The 21,779-nt window shown below is 36.2% G+C and overlaps 1 protein-coding gene across 1 annotated transcript; it reads left to right on the top strand.

The window, feature by feature from the left end:
- Positions 1–2,974: 2,974 nt before the first annotated feature.
- On the top strand, positions 2,975–20,624 carry LOC145219851 (uncharacterized). The gene is made up of 29 exons (XM_080087159.1): positions 2,975–3,146; positions 3,373–3,528; positions 4,014–4,082; positions 4,145–4,379; positions 4,913–5,097; positions 5,151–5,231; positions 5,298–5,489; positions 5,544–5,618; positions 6,251–6,436; positions 6,521–6,595; positions 7,989–8,177; positions 8,236–8,307; positions 8,391–8,576; positions 8,635–8,706; positions 8,775–8,972; positions 9,088–9,159; positions 9,311–9,502; positions 9,697–9,768; positions 9,826–9,864; positions 11,497–11,652; positions 11,836–11,907; positions 17,311–17,502; positions 17,646–17,717; positions 17,779–17,970; positions 18,220–18,291; positions 18,360–18,554; positions 18,777–18,848; positions 18,943–19,119; positions 19,688–20,624. Exons 1-29 carry the CDS (start codon positions 3,027–3,029, stop codon positions 19,721–19,723), a joined length of 3,702 nt encoding a protein of 1,233 aa, XP_079943285.1. The 5' UTR covers positions 2,975–3,026; the 3' UTR covers positions 19,724–20,624.
- The last annotated feature ends 1,155 nt before the right edge of the window (positions 20,625–21,779 follow it).

Raw genomic sequence — 21,779 nt, 5'->3', positions numbered from 1 at the left:
ATAAGTTTTAAGCCAGAAATACAAGCCCCAATGTGCTGAAATGTTAAACAATTGTTTGCAGTAGGTTATTCGTTTAGTATTTAAAAATTTGCCTTAATCGGCCAAATAGTTTCTTTTACAGCCCATAATATGTGGACACTGTCAGTCAGATAGAAGTCTCAACTCTCAAGGTAGTAATTCACTTGTTTACGATTAATGCGGGTGAATGCAGCGGGAGTGCTCAGAATTCACTTGTTTACGATTAAGGCGGGTGAATGCAGCGGGAGTGCTCAGCTTGACGTCCGGACGGACGTTTTACGAGACAGTCGTGTTGATGATTAGAAATCAGCTGTTTTTGCGCAGTTATGCTATGCCATTTTTTTAAGTTATCAAGCACATTTTCATTTTTGGAAAATTGTGTTTAAAAACTTAGGTCAAAGTATAAGATTAAATTGAAAGTATTTTTCCTGTTCTTATTTACTGTTTTTTGTAATTATATGACAATAATGATGGAAAAAGAATACGGACAAAGCTTTTAAATTTGGGTTAAGGCTAAAATTGGTTAAGTTTTTTCTTAAGAATCTAAAAATAACCAGGATGTTTGTTTACCATAAATCCGCACAAAAGCGCGTGTGGGGACCCATTCGTTTTTGCTTGCAAAAACAATCATATATGTAGATCAAATGATGTGTATAGTAAATTGGTAAATATCTAACAATGTTGTGCCCTATTTTTACTGGTACCAAATCGCATATGCATATGTGTGGGGACCCATTAGATTATGCTTGCAATTATGTTATAAAGTGCCAGGAAAAAGATAGGAGCTCAATGAAATGTAGGTGCCAAATATATATCCATTATAAATATTATAAATGGTATATGTGATACATCGTTAAATATGATGTAGTACATATAAACTGGCAATATATAGGAAAACCACTATTCTAGTTTTTTTCTAATTTGGGCTAAAAAAAGTTATCGTTTTACATCCCAATCGTCCAACATGACGTTTAAACATTGATCATTAAAAACTTACATGGCCTACTTGCAACATAAACCAGTTTTTTTCTTGTTATTCTATTTGAAGCAATACATTGCCCACAAATGTTTTGTAGCTTTTACAACTTACCTGTTAAACAAGTTTAGACGACGTGATTCTAAAATTGTTTGACATTTTGGCCCTAACGATTCAGTGTTCACTATTACAACCCGAAATGTGGACTTTGCACCACTTGTTTACTATTGAGGAGGATTAGTACTCAGCGGTTGGCTAAAATATTGGACATGTAATGCTCCCTGTTTCTAATCCAAATTTGGATATAAGTATCCTGTATAAAAGATGTAGTAGATACATTAATAAATAGTGTTTTGCAAAGTCCACTTTTGTATTTAGAGCCTGCACACGATTTCTCTGCTAGCGTGAATCAATGGCGGAATACGTGTTTGACCCAACCTTACATGACCAAAGTAGCAAGGTAAGGATTGTTAACACGAAACCAATCATTAATCGTTAACATTTTTTCACTTTTTTGTGAAGAATGAAACAAATTTAGACAACTTAGTTTCTGAACCGTACAGGGGGAGACAACACGAGGATCACGCGCAAAATGACGAAGAAAATAGTTCGTATTCGGTAAATGGATCATGAGTTTAAATTAATGTCCTGATTTACCCCGAAAATATGCTTATCTTGGTGGAAATACTGGTACTTTTAACTCTAAAAATAGAAACCCTCAGCTCGATGCTTGGTGTATGAAACCTATGATGAATATTGTGCCAGTAAAATGAAGTTTATGGATTCGTCCTTAAGATTTTAGATATATATATATCTTTTAACAGCATCATTAGTATCATATTCAAACAAAACTTAAACACTTTGCAGTGTGTTATGAATCCTAAAACCAAAGTAGGCTTATTATTCATTTTCATGTTCATCTTACTTCGCAGTATGTAACGGCAGTCGGACAGAAAATATCCGAAACTCGCAAATTGGCTGTTTCCGAGGCAAAGGTATTGTATTGTCTATAAATTTAAATATATAATTCAACAAATGATGATCCTATCTTGTTATTGTATAAGCAGCGCATTTGGGGCAAAAATGAAAAGCCGTTTGCAATCCTGATTTCACCCGAAGAAGGAGCAGATGTCACACGTAAAACACTCGAAAATCTCTTTAAAAAAGTAAAAGATAAGCCGGTTGCAATCTATTCCATTTCCGGCGCTTTTCGAAAGGGAAAATCATTTTTATTGAACTTGTTCATCAAGTACTTGGAAAAGCTTGAAGCTGGAAACGGGCAGGTAAAACATCGTTGCAACACATAGTGCCTGCTCAGGTTTACAAAGGTCGCGTTTTTCAAACATATGTTGCGCCGGCTTACATAGGCATCCGGGAGCCAGATCAGATGGCACCAAACCGTTGGTATCCAACTTGTTTTGGGTTATACCCTGTCAATGTTTTTGTTAAACATTAAGGACTGCGTGCTGACAAAATCGTGCCAAATGTGTTTTAACAATCATTCGGATCACCACACGGCAATAGATCACTGTAGATCTGAGTCAACACAAACGTATTGCGTTAACATTAAGGGCGATTTGTAGGGTCTCTGTCAACTTGTTAGTTTTTTTGATACTAACAGGATTCTATGATTGAAATAAGATGGATTTTTGGAAGAAAAAAAATTGCACCATATTACCGCTTATTCGCATACACACGTTTCTAGAAACCCAATAGATTTTGTGTGCAAAAACAATAAAGTTAGAAGGTCAAATGGTGTCACGGTGTGTATAGTTGTAGAATATATAAGTTGGCAATGCATAGGAAAGCCACCTTTCTGAATTGACTTAAATTTTAAAAATATTTCAATTTGGCTTCAGAATCCTAAAAGGCTAATACCTTTGGTGTAAACAAATTTCTATGGAACAGGTTCGTGAAAAGAAAAACAGAATAAACTAAGCTCTAAAAAGTTTTGTCCCGGATTGGGTCAGTAACTCTCAGTTACTGCTAGTTGGAACGATTTTATTTTACACAAGGGGTTGGTCAAAACTGGATGGATGCAAAGAACAACGCTTTGGGTGGATTTTCATGGAGGGGTGGAATGGAGCCCAACACACAAGGAATTTTGATTTACAGTAAACCTTTTGTCATCAAAGATCTAAAAGGAAGAAAGGTTCATACTTACGTGTTTGTAGGCTGTGATGTATTGTTTTTGTACTCGAAAGTTGTCGGTTGCCAGTTTTGTTAACTAATAAGATGCGTTCTACAAATTCAAAAGATCATCTTGCATTCAAATTTTCTAGTTGAATTTATTTTAAAACATTTTAGGATTATTTTTATTTTGGCTTTTAGCCTTGCAAGGTTTTTGTTCATAAATCTTTTTTTTTTTTTCATTACAGACTGCTGTCTTCCTGATGGACACTCAAGGACTGTTTGACTCTGACAGTTCAATGACCAAGTGCAGTTCCATATTTGCACTGAGCACTTTGATAAGTTCAATGCAGATTTACAATCTTTCACAACAAATACAGGAGGACAATTTGCAATATCTTCAGGTTGAGAGTAACTTGATTGCTGTTACCTTCCACTTCGTTTAGTTTTTATTTTCTTTAAATTATAAACGAGGTAGCGAACATTTTACCCTGTCTAGACTCATACTTTTTGGAGCATGGTAAGTTTCAGTTCTAGAACTTTCATCCGATGCTACCACTGATTTTCTATCTATACGTTATGGGATGTTTTGCGTTTTCTCCTTTTTTGTTTTAAAAGCAAGTACCTGATAACGCCTACATGTAAAACTACCCACTTACAACTAATATATGCCCAATATTTTACAAATTTTTGCTCATTGCTCTACTTTCTTGCTTTAAGTTAAATTTTGGCAGGCATTGTAAAAGAAACTGGTCAACGAAAATGTAATATTCGTCAAATTTTCGGCTATTTCGTCACATTTTCTTTTACTTGAATAAGACAACTTGTTGCTTGTAGAGCTGTGTTGTGCTAAATGAAATATGAGACAAATTATACCATTTTTGTTAAGTTGTTCACTGATTATGGACGAGCTATGCAAGAAATTGCAACTTCAAACAAAAACCAAAAACCTTTTCAGGTAGCAAACAACATTAAACAAACAATTTTACCTCGGTTGTTACGATTATGATTTTTTTCCAGCACTTGATGTTTTTGATCCGAGACTGGCCTCATGAATCGGAAGGTCTTGGATGGGAGGGAGGAAAAAAAGTGTTGGCAAAAATTCTTGTCACAAAAAAAAGTGCCGACGATGATATAAAAAGCGTCCGAAATTATATAAAGGCTTCATTTGAAACCGTCGAGTGCTTTTTGATGCCGCACCCTGGCAGGGAAATTGCTAGTCGAAAAGATGGGGACAATACATTTGAACCTCACAGTAAGTGGGTGACTATAGGATCCTTCCGAAAGATCTCAAGTCTCAAGTTAATGTTCGAAGCTCGGCCGAGGTGAATGGTGACGTCCCAAACATTCACAATTCTACGCTAATTTTAACTTTAGGTCCTTGCATCACCAGCGGTATATTAAGCTATACAGGCCTCAGAAGTAGGCCTACGCGTTTTTGCACCATCCAATACATTTGAAAAATCATTCGTTTTGTTCTAGGACATCTTTTCGCATACTAGTTACGTATGTTAGAAGGACATGAATATGCAAACTTAATGCTCGGGTCGGTTTGTGCTAATGCTCGGCCGAGCACCGAGCATCAAAAACAGCGACGCTCGGTACCGAGTACTTGGGTTCTGGCTTGACTCGGCCCATCCCCACTAAATACAATACAAAATTACAGTGATTGCTGTGTTCAACTCATAGTACCAAGCTTTAGTTGCTAATTACGTAATGCTATTATTAAACGGTGAATTTGTACTCGTTTTAAAAATGGGCTTCAGTGTAAGCTCCAGTTGTTTTCAGAAATGGATGAAATGTTCAGGGCATACGTGGACTCCCTTGCTAGGGATTTATTTTCCCCACAAAGGCTGGCCTTAAAAAGAATAGGTGGCAAAGAGGCCACTTGTGGAAATATGATTGATCTAATCTCGGGAATGTGGCACAATTTCAACCCAAAGACCGCTCCGCACATTAGCACACTTTTTCAGGTAAACGTTTGTTTTTTTGCGAATTTACAAGACTTAACGTAACTTTTTTGCAGAGTGCTGCCGAGCATACGGCAACTAACACTTTGGAGGAATGTGATGATTTTTGTAAACAACTGTGGAATGACATACTAAAAGTGAGTGAGCGCGTGGGTGGGTGAGTGAGTCGACATTACCAAGTGATGAATTTTCTTTGCCTTTAGAATCCCGACACTTACCTGGAAAATGAAATTATCAATAAAAATGGAGAAGAAATACAAAAAATAGTCCTGAAACATTTCCACGATCATGTGTTGCTCGGCGGGCAATCGTTTAAAGACAGCCTTGAGGAAAAGTTGATGAAGAGAATAAATCACCACATGTTAAAGTTTAAACAAAACAATGAACAAATCATTGTAGGTTTTCTACAACCAACTGTGATCACCACATTAAATTGAATATTTTTGTAGAACAAACAGATTAAAAAGTATGAAGAATATGTACAAGATGCTGCAAAAGAATTTAAAGACAAACTTCAAGAACAGGTTAAAAAACGCATTTGGCGGATAAAATTGATCGGTGGAACAAAGTAACACTTGTATTTGTTTCAAACTACAGCAACATTTTTATGGGTCCCTTTCCCTAAAGGGAATACAATTTTTTCTGTCTAACGCTGGTTTGTTCCAAGTTCCAAATTTTAAACAGTTGTTTGAAGGATATTTTGGTTTTGCACCGCCTTGGTGTCTGGTTTTATGAAGTCCACATTTCTATGTGGTGAAGGTTTACTTGTAGGTATCGCAAAACACGGTTACGAACGATTTGTCACAACGTTTCGTCTTTATTTTTGACAAGCATTTTGAAAAAACAGTACTTTGGTTGTGTAATTTGGGAAAAAATATGTAGTGTGTAAATAATGTTTAACGTAAATGACTGTGTGCTGCTGTTAACCGTGTCATTAAGTTAAAAATCAATCATCTTAGTAGGTCAAACCGTGTCTACAGTAAATCATTTGAAATGAACAAAAATATGTAAGTCGGCAATAAATGGTAAATGCCACCTTCTTGAAAAGTCTTTGTCCCAATCTTAATGCTTTACCACCGCGCTGGAAAGATCTTTTAACCAGTTTGCGTGTTGAAGAATTTGCTCAGATTAAATTAAAGAATAATTTAATTTTCAGAATACGAACCCTGAGCTGTTTAAACATGAGGAATTGGAAAAACGTGGCGCTAAAATTGAAAATGACGTGCTTAACAAGTTTGACAAGGATCACACCGGAAACATGGAGGAAAAATATCGCAATCGTCTTAAAGACGAAATTCTACGTCTTACATCGGAAATGTCACATGCTAGTTTCCTAAAACAAGTTGGTTAATGTAATGAAAAAAATGGAAAGATAGGCATGTAGCTTAACCATAAAGATGTATTAAATAAAAGCCTCATTTTTCAGGTCAATATTAAGAACACAATGGAACAATTGGTGCAAAGATGCTACAAAAAGTTGAAGGGTGAAATTTCACACAAGGTTTGTTCTACACATGTATACAGCAAACTTTCACCTTGTTACATTAAGAAACCTATCCCGATATGGCCGAGTGTTTTATGTCACGCTTTTACAACAGCCGTCTTTCAAAGACTTGGACGCTTGCCAAGCAAGGCGGCTTAAATTTACCCAAGTCACTATCAACATTCGAAAAATGATTTTGCTCAATTTTATTTTATTTCTTTTACTGTTTTATTGATTTTATTTGGTAATTTCATTTGGACTGGGGTGTTTGTTTGTATCCACTCCAGTTTTCTTTCGATGCCCCTGGCCTGGCCGGTTATCTCGTCTCTCCCTTTTTCCTGTGTGCGCACCCGTTCCCTTATCGCTTGTTGTAGTTTTTTGCCATACGTCAGGATTTCAGGGAATTTAGTATTTAAATCTGCGTCAGGGAGAAATGATAAAATGTACTTAAAAGTCAGGAATTTAAGAAAAAAAATATAGATATACCATGAAATTAATGTACCAACAGAGAAAATTTCTGGCGGCGCGCAGGTTAACACACAAGGGTACTGTTTCGTTTTGCAGTGTGTGTGCGCGCGTAACAATACCTGTTTGTTGCTAGTTGTCTAACAATATGCGTTAAATACAGAAATAAAAATCCGAGTCTCAAGAAAACACAGCGTTCGATGCTACATGGGAACGTGGAAAAAAAGTTTCATTTGCTTTTAATGTGTACCCAATATGCAAGGAATTAACTAACAACAATAAGTCGAATGTCGTGAGATATAAAAACGTTTTTACAGTGGCATTTTATTTCAAATTTAAAAAGGTTTTTAGAAGGGCGACTCCCAGTGTTTTTTTCTGTGACAATTTGAAATTGGTCCTAATAGTTTTTAGAGTGGCAACGGGTGGCGACCAGTGATATGTGTGCTTATTGTTTCAAGTATAGTGAGAATAGTAAGCCTAGCCTAATATAAACTTAACTAAACAGAAGCCTACGCAAAAAGTTAATTAACAAAGATCAGAGTATCGTATCTAACGTTTTCTCGTGTCGCTGTCCGTGTGACTTCCGAATATTCTAAATTTATTCCGCCACAGAAGTAATTGGATCGCAAAAAAGATTAACCCAACGGTTCTCAAACTGGGGTCCGCGGTCCTTTAGGGCTCCCTGAGGCAATCCTAGTAATATGGATTGGTTTTATTGCTTGATTTGTTTTACTTTTACACCCGTTGTGTCGCAGAACGACTGAAGATGCCCTTTTGTGTGAAATATATATCGTTAAACAATGTTTGTTGACTGATTTTGATTGGAAATCACTGTTGCTTTGCAATTATTCTTACTAATAAGACACTTTTTGTGGGAATGCATTGGGCGTTGTCAGACATGTTTCTAAAAAGTGTTTTAATTTTTGTGCTGTTTTTCACTGTACAGGGAATCTACGAATTAGATCAAAACGAATTTGCAACAATACTCGAAAAAGCGCGGAAAGCAGCTTTTGATACTTTTGAGAAAGAGTCACAGGAGTACAACAAAACATTTTGCGACAAATACCGCGATGATCTTCACCGTCTTATTAAGGAATACGATGAAGCAATCAAGGAAAAATTTGACTCAAAGAAGGTAAAAATCTATAAAATGTTCTGGTTGTAATGCGACAAACTAAAATCTCGAATTACAGCAACAAATGAGAATAGAATTCTATGAGAACATGAAAATGGCTGAAGAAAAATACAAGAGCATACAAAAAAAAGTATGATAAAAACACAATTACCACATAAATATGGTTATTTCTTGAAGGTGGACGTTTTATTAATGCAACTTTTATATGTTTAGGAATTAAAAACCTTTTTAAATGGTGATAAGTTAGAGGCTTTTCACAACGAGTGTCAGAAGGCAGCGATGTTTTTGCTTAAATTCCCAGACACAGCTTTTGAGGAAAAAGAATTCTTTGAGAACCAACTTCGTGATTTTTTTGAAAACCAATGGAAATTCCTACAGTACAAAAATAAAGAATTAAAAGTATGAGTGAATTGATTTTATCAATGAAGAACAAGTGTTAAAACACTTTATACTTTAGGACCAAGTGGTTCTCGAATTAAAACAATTTGCCATCACTCTTACAAAAGGGTACAGCAGACAAATGGCCCAGGTGCGTCATTTGCAATTGTTGATTTTATCGTGTTTGTTCTCATTGTAAATTAAAACACGTTGATTAAGGAACTACGGGATGAAACCAATCGACATAAACAGGAGGAGATACACCAAAAGGCCTTAAACCAAGCAATGGTAGAATTTGATAAGAAGGCAGAAAAAAACAACCTTTTGGAGCAACAGAAACATGAATTTCGACAAGAATTGCAAGAAGACATTGTAAAACAATACAATCACATTTTGCTTGAATTCGAGCGCAAGCAGGTTTGTTTTGATGTTCGTACCTTTTTTAAGTGCGTTGTGTAAAGTGAAAGTAGGGCATAGAGAGCGATAGTTTAATATTGGACTTTGGATGATAAGCGTTCCTTAATAATTCCAGGAAACCATGAAAGGAAGAATCAGCAATTTGCTTGCAAAGTGCCTGCAAATTTACACACAGTACATGTCGAAGGTATGTCAATAACAACGGAACTTGCAAAGTTTGCAGATAGACTAATAGTTATCCACACATACATTTACCTGCAGAATTGGGCGATAATGGTTTGCTTGACAACTAACTTAAAAGTAATCGTCAAATTGCTTTATAAAGTGCAAACGTTTAGAGATTGCAAAAAGCTGTGTCGGATGAGCATTTTGAGGAGTTGCATGAGTTTGCATCAGAACGTGCCAGACTTCATCTTGTTGACTCTGGCTTGATGAAGGACAAAATACTTCTGGAAAAACATGAAGCTAATCTGATCAAACTTATAGAGGAAGACAAACTGGGAATTCTCGAGTCAAACAAGACCAAACAGGTAACATAGGTTTGTAGCCACATTCTTTTTTTGCCAATAGTTTCGTAAAATACAAAATTCCAGACGAAAGTTTGTTTGAACATACTAAAGTCCAATAAGAAATGTAAAAAGCGGCATGCCTAATTGCTCAAACGTTTTTGCAAATGCGAATGTCGTATTCAGTGAATTGAGGCTTCATCAGCCAATATTTTTAGGAAATGGGAAAACTTTTGGCAGCGCAACACCTGCAGGAATCTTTCAAATTATACCAATCAAAAATGCGTCAGGTACTTTTTTGCATATGATGTGTTACTATGGTCCTTAATTGCATCATTATATTTAAGGTTTCTGCGCGAGGATATGTTGAAATTCATCAATTAATTATGGGTCCCCTTCCTTGAAGGGGACACATCTTGATTTTACTCGATTTCTTTTTTTTTTTTTTCTTTTTTTTTCTTTTTTTTTTTTTTCTTCCCTGAAGTTTGTCCACCCCATTTTGCCCTGAAATGTTTGATGGATTTGGATGAAACTTTCACAGATGGTAGATATGGTTATGTAGATGTGCCATTTGTTTTGTTTGACTCGATAGCCCCAGTGTTTACCCCACTAGCCCCCTAAAATGGGTAAATTTTGAACAATGTCCGAATTGGATGAAATTTGGACAGTTTGTTCATTGGGCCATTTTAGGGCATCGTTTGTTGTGTTTTAACCTGTAGCCCCAATATTTACCCCACTAGCCCCCTAAAATGGGTGATTTTTTAAACAATGTCCGAATTGGATGAAATTTGGACAGTTTGTTCATTGTGCCATTTTAGGGCATCGTTTGTTGTGTTTTAACCTGTAGCCCCAATATTTACCCCACTAGCCCCCTAAAATGGGTGATTTTTTAAACAATGTCCGAATTGGATGAAATTCGGACAGTTTGTTCATTGGGCCATTTTAGGGCATCGTTTGTTGTGTTTTAACCTGTAGCCCCAATATTTACCCCACTAGCCCCCTAAAATGGGTGATTTTTTAAACAATGTCCGAATTAGATGAAATTCGGACAGTTTGTTCATTGGGCCATTTTAGGGCATCGTTTGTTGTGTTTTAACCTGTAGCCCCAATATTTACCCCACTAGCCCCCTAAAATGGGTGATTTTTTAAACAATGTCCGAATTGGATGAAATTTGGACAGTTTGTTCATTGTGCCATTTTAGGGCATCGTTTGTTGTGTTTTACCCTGTAGCCCCAATATTTACCCCACTAGCCCCCTAAAATGGGTGATTTTTTAAACAATGTCCGAATTTCATGAAATTCGGACAGTTTGTTCATTGTGCCATTTTAGGGCATCGTTTGTTGTGTTTTACCCTGCAGCCACAATATTTACCCCACTAGCCCCCTAAAATGGGTGATTTTTTAAACAATGTCCGATTTGAATACAATTTGGACAGTTTTTTCATTATGCTATTTTAGGGCATCGATTATTGTGTTTCACCATGTAGCCCAATATTTACTGCTTAAGCCACCTATTGTTTATAAAACGTCCGATTTGGATGAATTTTTGATAAAATTTGGCATTTGTAGCTGTCGAATATTGTGTTTCACCCTGCAGCCCTAATATTTACCCTACCAACCCCCCAAAATGGGTGAATTAATCAACAATACATTTTTACAGTTTGTATAATATGCCGTTTTGAGATGTCAGTGTTTTATGCTATTTAGGCACACAAACTTATAACAATGTCTCAATTGCATGAGATTTGGACAGTTTGTAATTTACATAACTTCTTTTTTTAAGTAACACTACCAATTACTGTGTTTGACTTTATAGCAACGTTTCTTATGGTTGTCTGTTTACAACTTTGCGGTTTTGGGGACCCATGAGTTTCTGCCTGCAGAAACAAATCAAGATTATAAAAAATGTTGGCTAATATGGGACCCAATAAAAATAAATATAGAGAATATATTACAGTTTGCAGAATAGATTGTAGTGTATATGCTATGGTAAAATGTGCTAAGCCACCCTTCTAGTTGAAGAACACGAAAACCTAAAGAAAGACGCTATAAACGATTTTAAGGCCAAGGCTTTTGAGCATCAGAAGTATAAGTGGGAAGAATTTGAAGGGGGTCTTGCTAAAACTATCCAATCTGAGTGGAGAACAATATTGGCCGAAAATGAGAACTACAAGGTAACTTTTTTGTCATAAACTTGTGGCAATTTTTGTTGTACATCTACTATTAATTTGTGTCACGATTCCTAAGTGAAAAAATGTAAACCAAAACGATGAAAAGCAAAAAAATCTTTTTTGTTGAAAAAATTGGGTTATGTACCATTCTGCTAGAAAATAGCACTGTTAAACACCTTGTTCCAGAAACAAGCCGAATACAAAATAAAAGAGAGAGCAACTGAACTGCTGAATTCGGTCACAAGTCAACTGCAAGAGGTAAATGCAACAAATGTCCTAAACAATTATGAGTTCCCTTCCCTGATGGGGACACATATTGAATTTACTCTCAATTGTTTTTGTTTGTTTTTCTTTTTTTCCCTTGTTTTCTTCCCAAAGTTTGTCCGACTCGTTTTGCCATCAAATGTTTAATGGATTTGGTTGAAACTTACACAGATGGTAGATATAGTTATGCCCCCTACAATTGGTAAGTTTTTAAACAGTGTCAGAATTGGCTGAAATTTGGATAGCTTGTAGTGTATGCCATTTATAGGTGTCAATTAATGTGTGCAACCCTGTAACGTTCTCCCCATTGCCCCCAAAAGTGTAAAACTTATTTGTATGGTACTGGGTACCACAAACGATTTCTGTGGCGATTTCTGTTTTCTGTGACAAGGCAAACCGGCGTATGTTACTCGTGTTTATGGGTTGCTGGTGGACGTTCTCACGCAATGGCAGTTAGGGGATTGTTAACAGCGATTGCAACGTCAGACGGATTAACAGTTGTTGCTCAAAACACCTCTAATAGTCAACATTTTAAATATTGGCGGGTTGGGCTTAAATTTTGCAGTACTATTGACAGTGCCGGATTAACCATTGGGCAAAGTAGGCACGTGCCTTCAGGCCAGTCAAAAATCCAGGCCACTTTAAAATCAGTAGAAATTTAGTCATGTTTTCAAAATAATTATTAGTAAGTATTTATCTCAATAGCTCTGTTTGATTGACCTCCAAAACTAGTTTCAAACGCAAAAACGCGCAAAGTTTTTATTTAGTTAGGAATATGACAAAATGTGCCTACAGGCCAACAGACCCTTAATCCGGCTTAATCCTATTTTTTATTTAACCTTGTAGCCCCAATTTCACCCCACTAGACCCCTAAAATGGGTGAATGGGTTGGATAAAATTTGGGTGTAGGTTTTGATTGATGAGTTTTACCTTGTGGGTTAATTTTCTAAACAACGTTTAAAATGAATTAAATTTGGATAGCTTGTAGCATTTCCTTTTTATAAATGTTGATTGTTGTGTTTTACCCTATAGCTCAAACATTTACCCCACTGCCCCCCTAGAATAGGTGATTTTTTTAAAAAGCGTCGGATTAAAATGAAATTTGCATGTTTATTGAACATACTATTTTAAGTCCTCAGTTGTTGTGTTTTGCCCTGTAGCACCACAATTTAACCGACTGGCCCTTAAAATGGTGACTCTTTTAACAATGTTTAAATTGAATGAAAATTGGACAGCTTGTAGAATTTGCTATTCATAGGTGTCTATTTTTTTGTTTTACTCCATTGCACCAGTATTTGCTCCTTCTTTTCTTTAAACTCTATACCACTCTATATAGTTTTATTATTAGGCCCAGTGCCGATCACTGCGTTTTACCTTACAACACCCGACTTTCTCATGGTCATCTTTTGAAATGCATTATTTTCAACTTTGCATGTGTGGGGGGGCCATGAGTTTCTGCCTGCAGAAAGAACTAAGGCAGTGGTTCTCAACTGGTGGTCCATGGACCACTAGTGGTCCATGATGACTTTTTGGGTGGTCCACAGGAAGTCCACTAAGTTTGGCGATAAACTAGAAACGATTGCATATTACATGTTGAAAGAGTATCGAAATTGTTAGCTGTTAATAATTATGGGTCCCCTTCCCTGAAGGGGACACATATTGTTTTTGTCCGTATTTTTTTTCTTTTTTTCCGTCTAACGCGGATTTGTTCCCACGTTTTGGTCAAGAAAGAATGGTTCAAACTTTTTCAAATTTACACACATTACAGATATTGGTCTAAAGATGGTCCATGTGAATTTTGATCCCTCGGTTCACCCACAGCCCCCCAAAACGTGAAATTTTTAGCGCGGCTATTGTTCCCACGTTTTGGTCAAGAAAGGATGGTTCAAACTTTTTCAAATTTGCACACATTACAGATATTGGTCTAAAGATGGTCCATGTGAATTTTGACCACGTTTGATCCCTCGGTTCACCCACAGCTCCCCAGAACGTGAAATTTTTAAATCGGCTATACTTGCTAAAGCAGATGATTCTGGAGTTTCATACTTTTTTTATTGGTACATTGCAGCGTATTTTAAAGTATTTTGTAACTTGAAGTTGTATATTTCCATTTTCACCCCTTTACCCCCAAATATTTGTTTGTTTGTTCACATGTTAATGAGGTCAGAAATACAAGACTTAACCTGCTGAAATTTTAAGCAGCTGTAGATAGGGTGCTCCTTGTTGCTGTTAAAAATTTCAGTGCAATCGGCTCAGTAATTACTCTTATAGCCCCAAATATGTTTTTACATGCTGTCTTTTGTCAAATTTGTGCTCGCTCAGTGCACAGCTGACGCAATGGGAGTGATTGACGATAGTGGCGCATGGGAAAATCGTTTGGTCAAGAAAGACACTGTAGGCAGAAGTACCAAGAGAGTAACTCACTGGTTTACGATAGCGGGAGGGCTCAGCTTGACGTCGGACAGACGTTTTACGAGACGTCGTTTCAGTGATTAGAAATCAGCTGTTTTGCACAGCAATGCTATGTCGTTTTATTAAGTTATCACTCACATTTTTGGTTTTGGCGAAGGTTTTACTCCTATGGCTTGAGTTAAACCTAATAACCGTGCTTCGGTTTTGTATATGTCAAGCAAAACTTTGTTAATCAAAGTAAAGATGAAAAAATGAACTTTTTTGCAAAATAAATGTTTTTTGAATGCTCGTTGTCAGGTTGGCCGCCGCATGATCACGGGTTACTTAAGGTCAACTAGTAGATATTACAAACACAGATCAGAACTTTCTTTCGTCATAACGTAGCGTTTTTTTTTTGACAATCAATTTAGGAGTCCAATGCTCAAGGCATGTAAAAATTAGGCTTAACGGTATTGTTGAACACTATGACGGCGTGCTATTGAAAACGGTGCCAAAAGGTCAAACAGTCGTTTGGCGTGTGCACCCTGAGAGGTTACTACAGGTCAATGGTACTCGTTTTGCGAAACAAAGTTAAATGAAAAACAATTTGTTATGTATACACTTGTAGCAAATTGCTTTTTAATTTATAGTGTCTGTAACACAACTGTTACAGCGTTCTAAAAAAATTGTGTTCAAAACCCGACCTTGGACGACAATATCTGGGTCAAAGCAAGAGATTAATTTAAAGTATTTGTTACGTTTTTTTAATGTTTTTGTAATTATATGACATTAATAGTGCAAAAAGAATACGAACAATTTTTTTTTATTGTTGGGTTAATGCTTTCTAAAAATTTGTCCTTAAGAATCTAAAACTCGCAGCAACATTTGTTTACTGTAAATCCGCACAAACGCGCATGTGGGGACCCATTTGTTTTTGTTTACAAAAACAATCATATGTGTAGATCAAATAATGTGTATAGTAAATTGGTAAATATCATATAGAATATATAAAATGGAAGTATATCAGAAAGCCACTCTTCTAGTTCAGTGCTCCGCAACCGGTGTGCCGCAAGACGATGCGGGGTGTGCCGCCGCAAAATGTATAACTTTTTGTGTTAAATTTGTTTTTATTTTATTCATAGAAAATGATACAGTTCACAACACCACCAAACTAAAGCTACACTACTCACTACGCATTCATGTTTTATTACGTCATAATATACTTTATACTGGCTTAATGCAGGGGTCTGAAAACACGCGGCCCGGTGTGGCCCTAAGAGGGTTTTTGTGCGGCCCGCGAACTAAGTTTTAAATTTTAGGTGTTTAGCTCAGGTGGAATACCCTGTCAGGCCACCGATTTTAAGAAACAATCATTCTTTGGTATTGGTTGAAAATAAATGCAACGTATTAATCGTATGGTGGAAAGAGTCCCTCCTGTTGAAAATCAGCAATTCATTCCAGTTGTTGAGTCATAGTTTTTAATTGTTTCGTCATTGTATGCCATTGTTTTCACACATAGTAGTTTATTGTACTTGCTTTTTTTAGTTTGCTACACTGTATATTTGTTTCTTGTTGATTGCATTACAAATGTGTACATGAAATGGCAAAAACGCACAACATTTTAAGCACATAATATTTTTGTTCATGTTACTTTTACAAAAAAAATTAAATATTACGGCGCTTTACTAACGTAAAAAATGTTTTTGGCCCTCAAAGAAGCTTAAGACCCCTGACTTAATGCTTTTTTAGGCTTTCAAATATTCAAATCGCATTTTTTGGGTTCGGGTGTGCCGCCGAATATTTAAAGCTTGTATGGTGTGACGTGCGTGAAAAAAGGTTGCGGAGCACTGTTCTAGTTGTATCTCACTTCTTGAAATTTCGTTTCCAAGAATTAGGTTTCAAGTAGTGATGCACCGAACCCGCCTAAAAAGGTTCGGGCCGAAACCGAATATTCGGCCACGAGGCCGAATAATTTCGGCCGAATCAGGCCGAACCTAAAATCCCCTTTCTTATGGAAGTTTTCAACTGAACCTTGTGTCGTTGATGCGAGTGAAGTGAATTATGACAAATCAAAATCACTTACACCATCTGGAAGCTTTACTAAACTTGCAATATTTTGCAGACAAAGTGGCTCGTATTTTATAGATACAACAATTAGTTAATTTATGACGTTTTGCATAGGTGAAAATGCTAGTTTGGGCATTACTTCCATGCAATCAAAAAGTTCGGTTTCGGCCGAATTTTCAAAAAAGTTCGGGCCGAAACCGAAACATCGAAAAACAGCGTATTCGGCCGAAATGTTTCGGCCAACCGAAACTTCGGTGCATCACTAGTTTCAAGCCCAAATATTTGTTTTGTATGCATACTTCTAGCTTGCTCCAAAATGAAATGGTCCACGATATTATTTTTACTGGGCCGGTGGTCCATGGCCTGAAACGAGTCGAGAACCACTGAACTAAGGTTATAAAAGTGAGGATGGCTAATATGGGACCCAATATCAAAATAAGCAGAGGAAATATATTAATGTCTTAAAATAGGTTATAGTCAGGGTTGCCATCGACTTGAAACCCAAAATAAGGACAATCGAAAAATGAAATTTTCATACGAAACAAAACAAACGTTTTTGGACAAATCGTTTGCAGTTATACGAGCCATGACATAACATATGCAATATTTTGGCAGAAACAATCTGTTTCAGTCACTTCTTGTTCGTAGAAAATACTTTGTGCATCTCACAACAGCTCAGGTCTAGGTTTACTTTTACTTGTAATAAGGATTTGACCAGTATTTGTTGAAAATAAGACAAAACAAGGACTCAAGTCAAAAATAAGGACATTTCATAGAAATAAGGACAATCAACTTTTCTAAGACATAGCCCTTCAAAGTAAGGACAAATCTTAGAAATAAGGACGGTATGGCAACCCTGGTTATAGTGTTTGTGCAACGAAAAAAGGTGCTAAGCCACCCTTTTAGTTTTGATCCTTAAGTTTCTGCATTGTTTTGCAGAAAGTGCAAAAACAGGTCTCAAGCGAGGAGCTTTCAGCGTTTTGCGATCATTTAAAAATCAAAACACTGCAAAAATTCATTGATGACAAACCTGAGGGTTTGCAAAGCTGCTTCGAGAATGAACGAGAGCGTCTGGAAAATAACTTGAAAATGGATTGTATGCATTTTGTTGGTTTAAACAAACAAAATATAGTAAGTTTCTGCAGCAAACATACAGTCGCCTGTTTATATATGGGCCAAACGCTTAAGGTCGTTTGACCAACATTATTCTCCAAAATATAGTATACTTGAATTGTGTAATGCATAGTTTGTACCCCTTTTGTGTTGTTTTTCAGAAAGAGTTGGAGTTTAAAGTAAAGGGAGGCGGAAACTTGGCAAGAAAAACATTCGAGCAAGCTTTTAGTGACGTAAAAAAGCGAATTGGATTTATTGTTAATACACCATATAACTTTCATTTTCTAATTTCAGTTATCTGATAAATACCTTGAGGATAAAGATTTGGAAAAATACTTTAGGAAGGAAAAACTCGTTGCCCTCAACATGTTTAAAGCGAGTGTAAACGATATACCTGAAACGTTGGTTGAACCAGTTCAAAACTACCTTGAAAAAAACATAGAAGAAATTAGTGCAAAAGTCAAAGATGACAACTTTAAAAACCAGGTTCTAGTTATACCGATAAGAACAAAATAAATACCCAAACCTTCTCTGAAGCTTCCTGTATATTTGGGCTAGTCTATGTTTTTCGTTGAGCGATTGAATGGAGACAACATAAATGCCAACTCAAATTTTCCACCCGAATTTTAAATAGAGCTTTAGCTGTTGGATAATTTATTTTCAAATAGAATCGACTTCGTTAACGCATGGTTGCAAATGGAAATTCGTCCTTTAAACGGAAACCTTTTTTGACAGAAATATTTGGAAACTTGTGCAGAATTTGCTAGCACTGGAGCCATTACGCACATGAGATTTGCGTGTTTGAGGGTAATACAACATTTTTTTTATAAATTATAAATAGCAGCATTTAGTTTACTCATACATTATGTCTATAGATACTTAACGACCAAGTTGACGTTGACGCTGCGGGTTATAGAGCATCATATGCTGTTGAAGAGGCAATGGACATATTTGAAGATCGCATAAAGGGAATAAGAAAGAAGTTTGACTCTCACAAATATCAGCAAAAAACTAAATCGACAGTACTTGGGTTGAAAAAGGGTGTTATTCAAGAAGTAAAACAACGAAAGGTGATTTTTAAACTCTGCAGTCCGTGTCAGGCAAAATTTGGTCAGCTCATACATCAATTCACGAAAACTAACGCCCACTACTTGATTGCAGTTTGACATTAAATCGTGACATTTATCTGGTACAACACTGGTGCATTTGGCGGGAACCATTAATTTTGCATGTGGATACAAATCGCTGGTAAAAAAAAACGATTTAATAACCAACACAACAATATGTTTTAGGAAAATGCTGAAAGGTGTCTCCAAGAAGCAATAGGCTTGGCAAATACTCATGTCACTGATGAAGTAGCAAAGGTAACTACTAACATACCTTATAACAGCTATACGTTTGTAAAAATAAAATTGTTTGCTTTTTAAAAATTATTTTTTTCTGCCTCTGTATCACTAGATTAATATCAAACGAACCACCTTGCACAATGCGGAGAGTAAATTGGACGATGCTATATCGGACGCAATGTCGAAGTTTCGTGACCATTTGCAAACATGTGATGTGAAGTTAAACCCACAGGAATATGATCGCACCAAACAGAAGCTGGAAGAAGTCAAGCAAACGTTTCTAGAGAAAGTAAAGTATTTTTATATGTAACCGCGATTGTGTAGCTACATTTATTACCAAAACGGTTAAAGAAATCTAAAACTTATTTCTTACAAGATCACAAAATTTTGAAGGGAAATACGCACCGTAAGCTTTTCATCGTCATATTCGTAATAGTCAAATCAAAACTTGTGTTTTAGGTTTTGCTGCAATGTAACAAGCATGTAGTGATGGGCCATTTTAATGTTGCATATTGTTTGTTTTATAATTTAATGGTACTCAAACTTTTTAGGTTGGCGGCGCACTATCAAACTAAATATTTGTTGCTGCATACTTTCCATACTATTTTCTCCAAAATGGAGTTGGCCTTGAATAACTTCATGTGCCATTTAGAATGAGGTTTTAAAGTTGCCGTGCACACCCTTATTTTGTCACCAAGTCGATCCTAAAACAAGATAAGGGTTGCACTCTGAGAATGTTTTTTGCTGCACACTTGAAAATCTTTAAACCCGCTGCACATGATTTAGGGATCGCCAGTTTAAGCTCTTTTAACAACATTGTATGTGGCAGATTTAGTTCAGTTATTTTTCTCTTTTAGATGAAAGAAGAAAAAAGTGGATGTCCGTTGCAGTAACTATAAACCGACAAGGTGGATCACTACACAACACCTTCATTGAGTCCGTTTAACTTTGAGGGGTCTTCTTTAATGCATAATTTGTTGTTGATTGTAGTGTGTTGTTGATTTTTGTGCAAACATTTATATCGTAGCAGAATAACATAGCAAAACATCTGATTCGGTTTGTAAATACAAGCAATGTCGTTTTTGTGATCACTAGAATGTAAAGAGATTTATGTTAACGATTGTTTGCTTCTTTCACGACTTTATTTACCCACAGTAAGTAACCACTTTTGTGTTGAGACATATATGACTTATATAAAAATGATGTAATGCACCGAGGTTTTGTTTGGCTGCAGTTTTACGCATTTTTGCCGATGGTTCTGTTTTGGCCCCATCAAAAAATTGTTTGGTAACTTCGAAATCGATGCCCAAATATTCATAAACTTTTTATTTTTTCCAGAGCAGTGGTTGCCAACCTTCTGATAAAGCTCTTTAGAGAATACTCCGTTTCGATTCGAATCCCTTTATGCGTAACAATCAAGACATATTAACTAATAATCACTAAAAGAGAAATATGATTTACTGACGCTGTATATTATTCATGCTTTCTGTGTTATCTATCCAACGTACAGGCGATCACAATCGTATTTTGAAATGTGGCATAAAAAATTAGAAGAACTAACATTGGCTATTATTACTAATGTCGTCGAATAATTAGCATAAAAACCTGATAACAGCTAATCCTAGATGCTAGTATTTTGCTGTGTCCTTATTGGGTAACTCGTTTTACTGGTTGTATATTTATGTTGAAACAGTTTTTAATTTGAACTTCTTTTATCAACCTTTACTTTAGTCTGATTTGAATAATTCTTTATTGTTAAAACTTTGCAAGAAATTAAATAAACAACGCTTGCTGTATATCCTAACAATTGTTTATCGTACAATGTGAGAAGTAAGCTATCAGCGATATGTTTTAATGCTTAGCCATAACTCGGTCAGCACTCACGATAAATGCAAATAATAAGTATGACGGTAAAAGTACGCGTTAAGAATTAACCATTCGGAAGGTAATTTTAACAGCACCAACAAGCAAAGTAGAAAATAAGAGCTTAAAATATATTTATATTCTTCACTTTAGTTTTTACGTCGTCGTGGTATAACTGTAAACGAAAGTTTCGACACTAAAATTTTAGAATCTTCCGTTTAATTACACAAGTTTACAGTTATGCGACTTAATAACCACGCGGCAGTATTGTAGCCTAAATATAAATGGTGAAAATTGAAGGGTAGGGAAAATAAAAGGTGCAATAATCCAACATTTTATAGCTAAAAGGCAGATTCACTCATCATTTCTATAGTAAGTTGCGACTTGCTTCATATATTTAGTTAATGGATGCATACAACATATGATCTAAATCGAAAAAAAGAAATGGCTTACATTGTTCGCATAAAACAGAAAATTCATGGTTGAGAATTCAAAACTGACAAAGTAGTTAAATAACCCATTAAAGTTCAAGGTACCTGGTTAAGTCCAAAATGAAAGCTTTCTGGGTGTAATGTATGAAACGAGAGACGCCAATTTCTCTAATTGGAAAAATGCTGAGCGGTTGATGCAACGAAGCAAAATCACAAACAGTTTATTTTACAACAGAGCGATCTAAAAACGAATACCTACCAAGCATTTTTACAATATCTATGTGAGAGTAAATGCCCTGAAGACTTGATGCACGGGATGAACTGGATGCTTGTTTGACGAGACAAGCTGCGAATGCCCGCGAGACGTTCGTGTGGGTACGATGTCCAATTGTGGTGAGTACTTGGGCGTGCAAGAGCGTCAGCGTAATCGCGACATTTCGTCGTCGCTACACTTCTTCCAACTAATGCTACATCGCTCCTTGTGCGGTTGCCATTCATTTGCTATCGCGGTAATACGTTTTATGTGAGATCAATTGAAGTAGGTTCTGAAAAACCACAAACAGAAGTTGGTTGGTAGAATTGAAACAGGACAATTTTTCGTTTTTTCAGCTTTGTAAGGTAAAGTCTTGTGACACCGATCGCTTGATTCCGCAAG

The sequence above is a fragment of the Phallusia mammillata genome, chromosome 3, assembly GCF_965637545.1.
Source record: "Phallusia mammillata chromosome 3, kaPhaMamm4.hap1.1, whole genome shotgun sequence".
NCBI classification, from domain to species: Eukaryota; Metazoa; Chordata; class Ascidiacea; order Phlebobranchia; family Ascidiidae; genus Phallusia; species Phallusia mammillata.
This window is presented reverse-complemented; position numbering and strand designations above follow the sequence as displayed.

What these genes read in the sequence shown, in the direction of transcription:
- LOC145219851 (XM_080087159.1), top strand. Translation starts at nt 3,027, where the DNA reads ATGGATGCAAAGAACAACGCTTTGGGTGGATTTTCATGGAGGGGTGGA. An exon ending in ACAAGAGCATACAAAAAAAA is followed by an intron (nt 8,308 to 8,390) that starts GTATGATAAAAA and finishes TTATATGTTTAG; the next exon opens with GAATTAAAAACCTTTTTAAA. An exon ending in ACAGCAGACAAATGGCCCAG is followed by an intron (nt 8,707 to 8,774) that starts GTGCGTCATTTG and finishes ACGTTGATTAAG; the next exon opens with GAACTACGGGATGAAACCAA.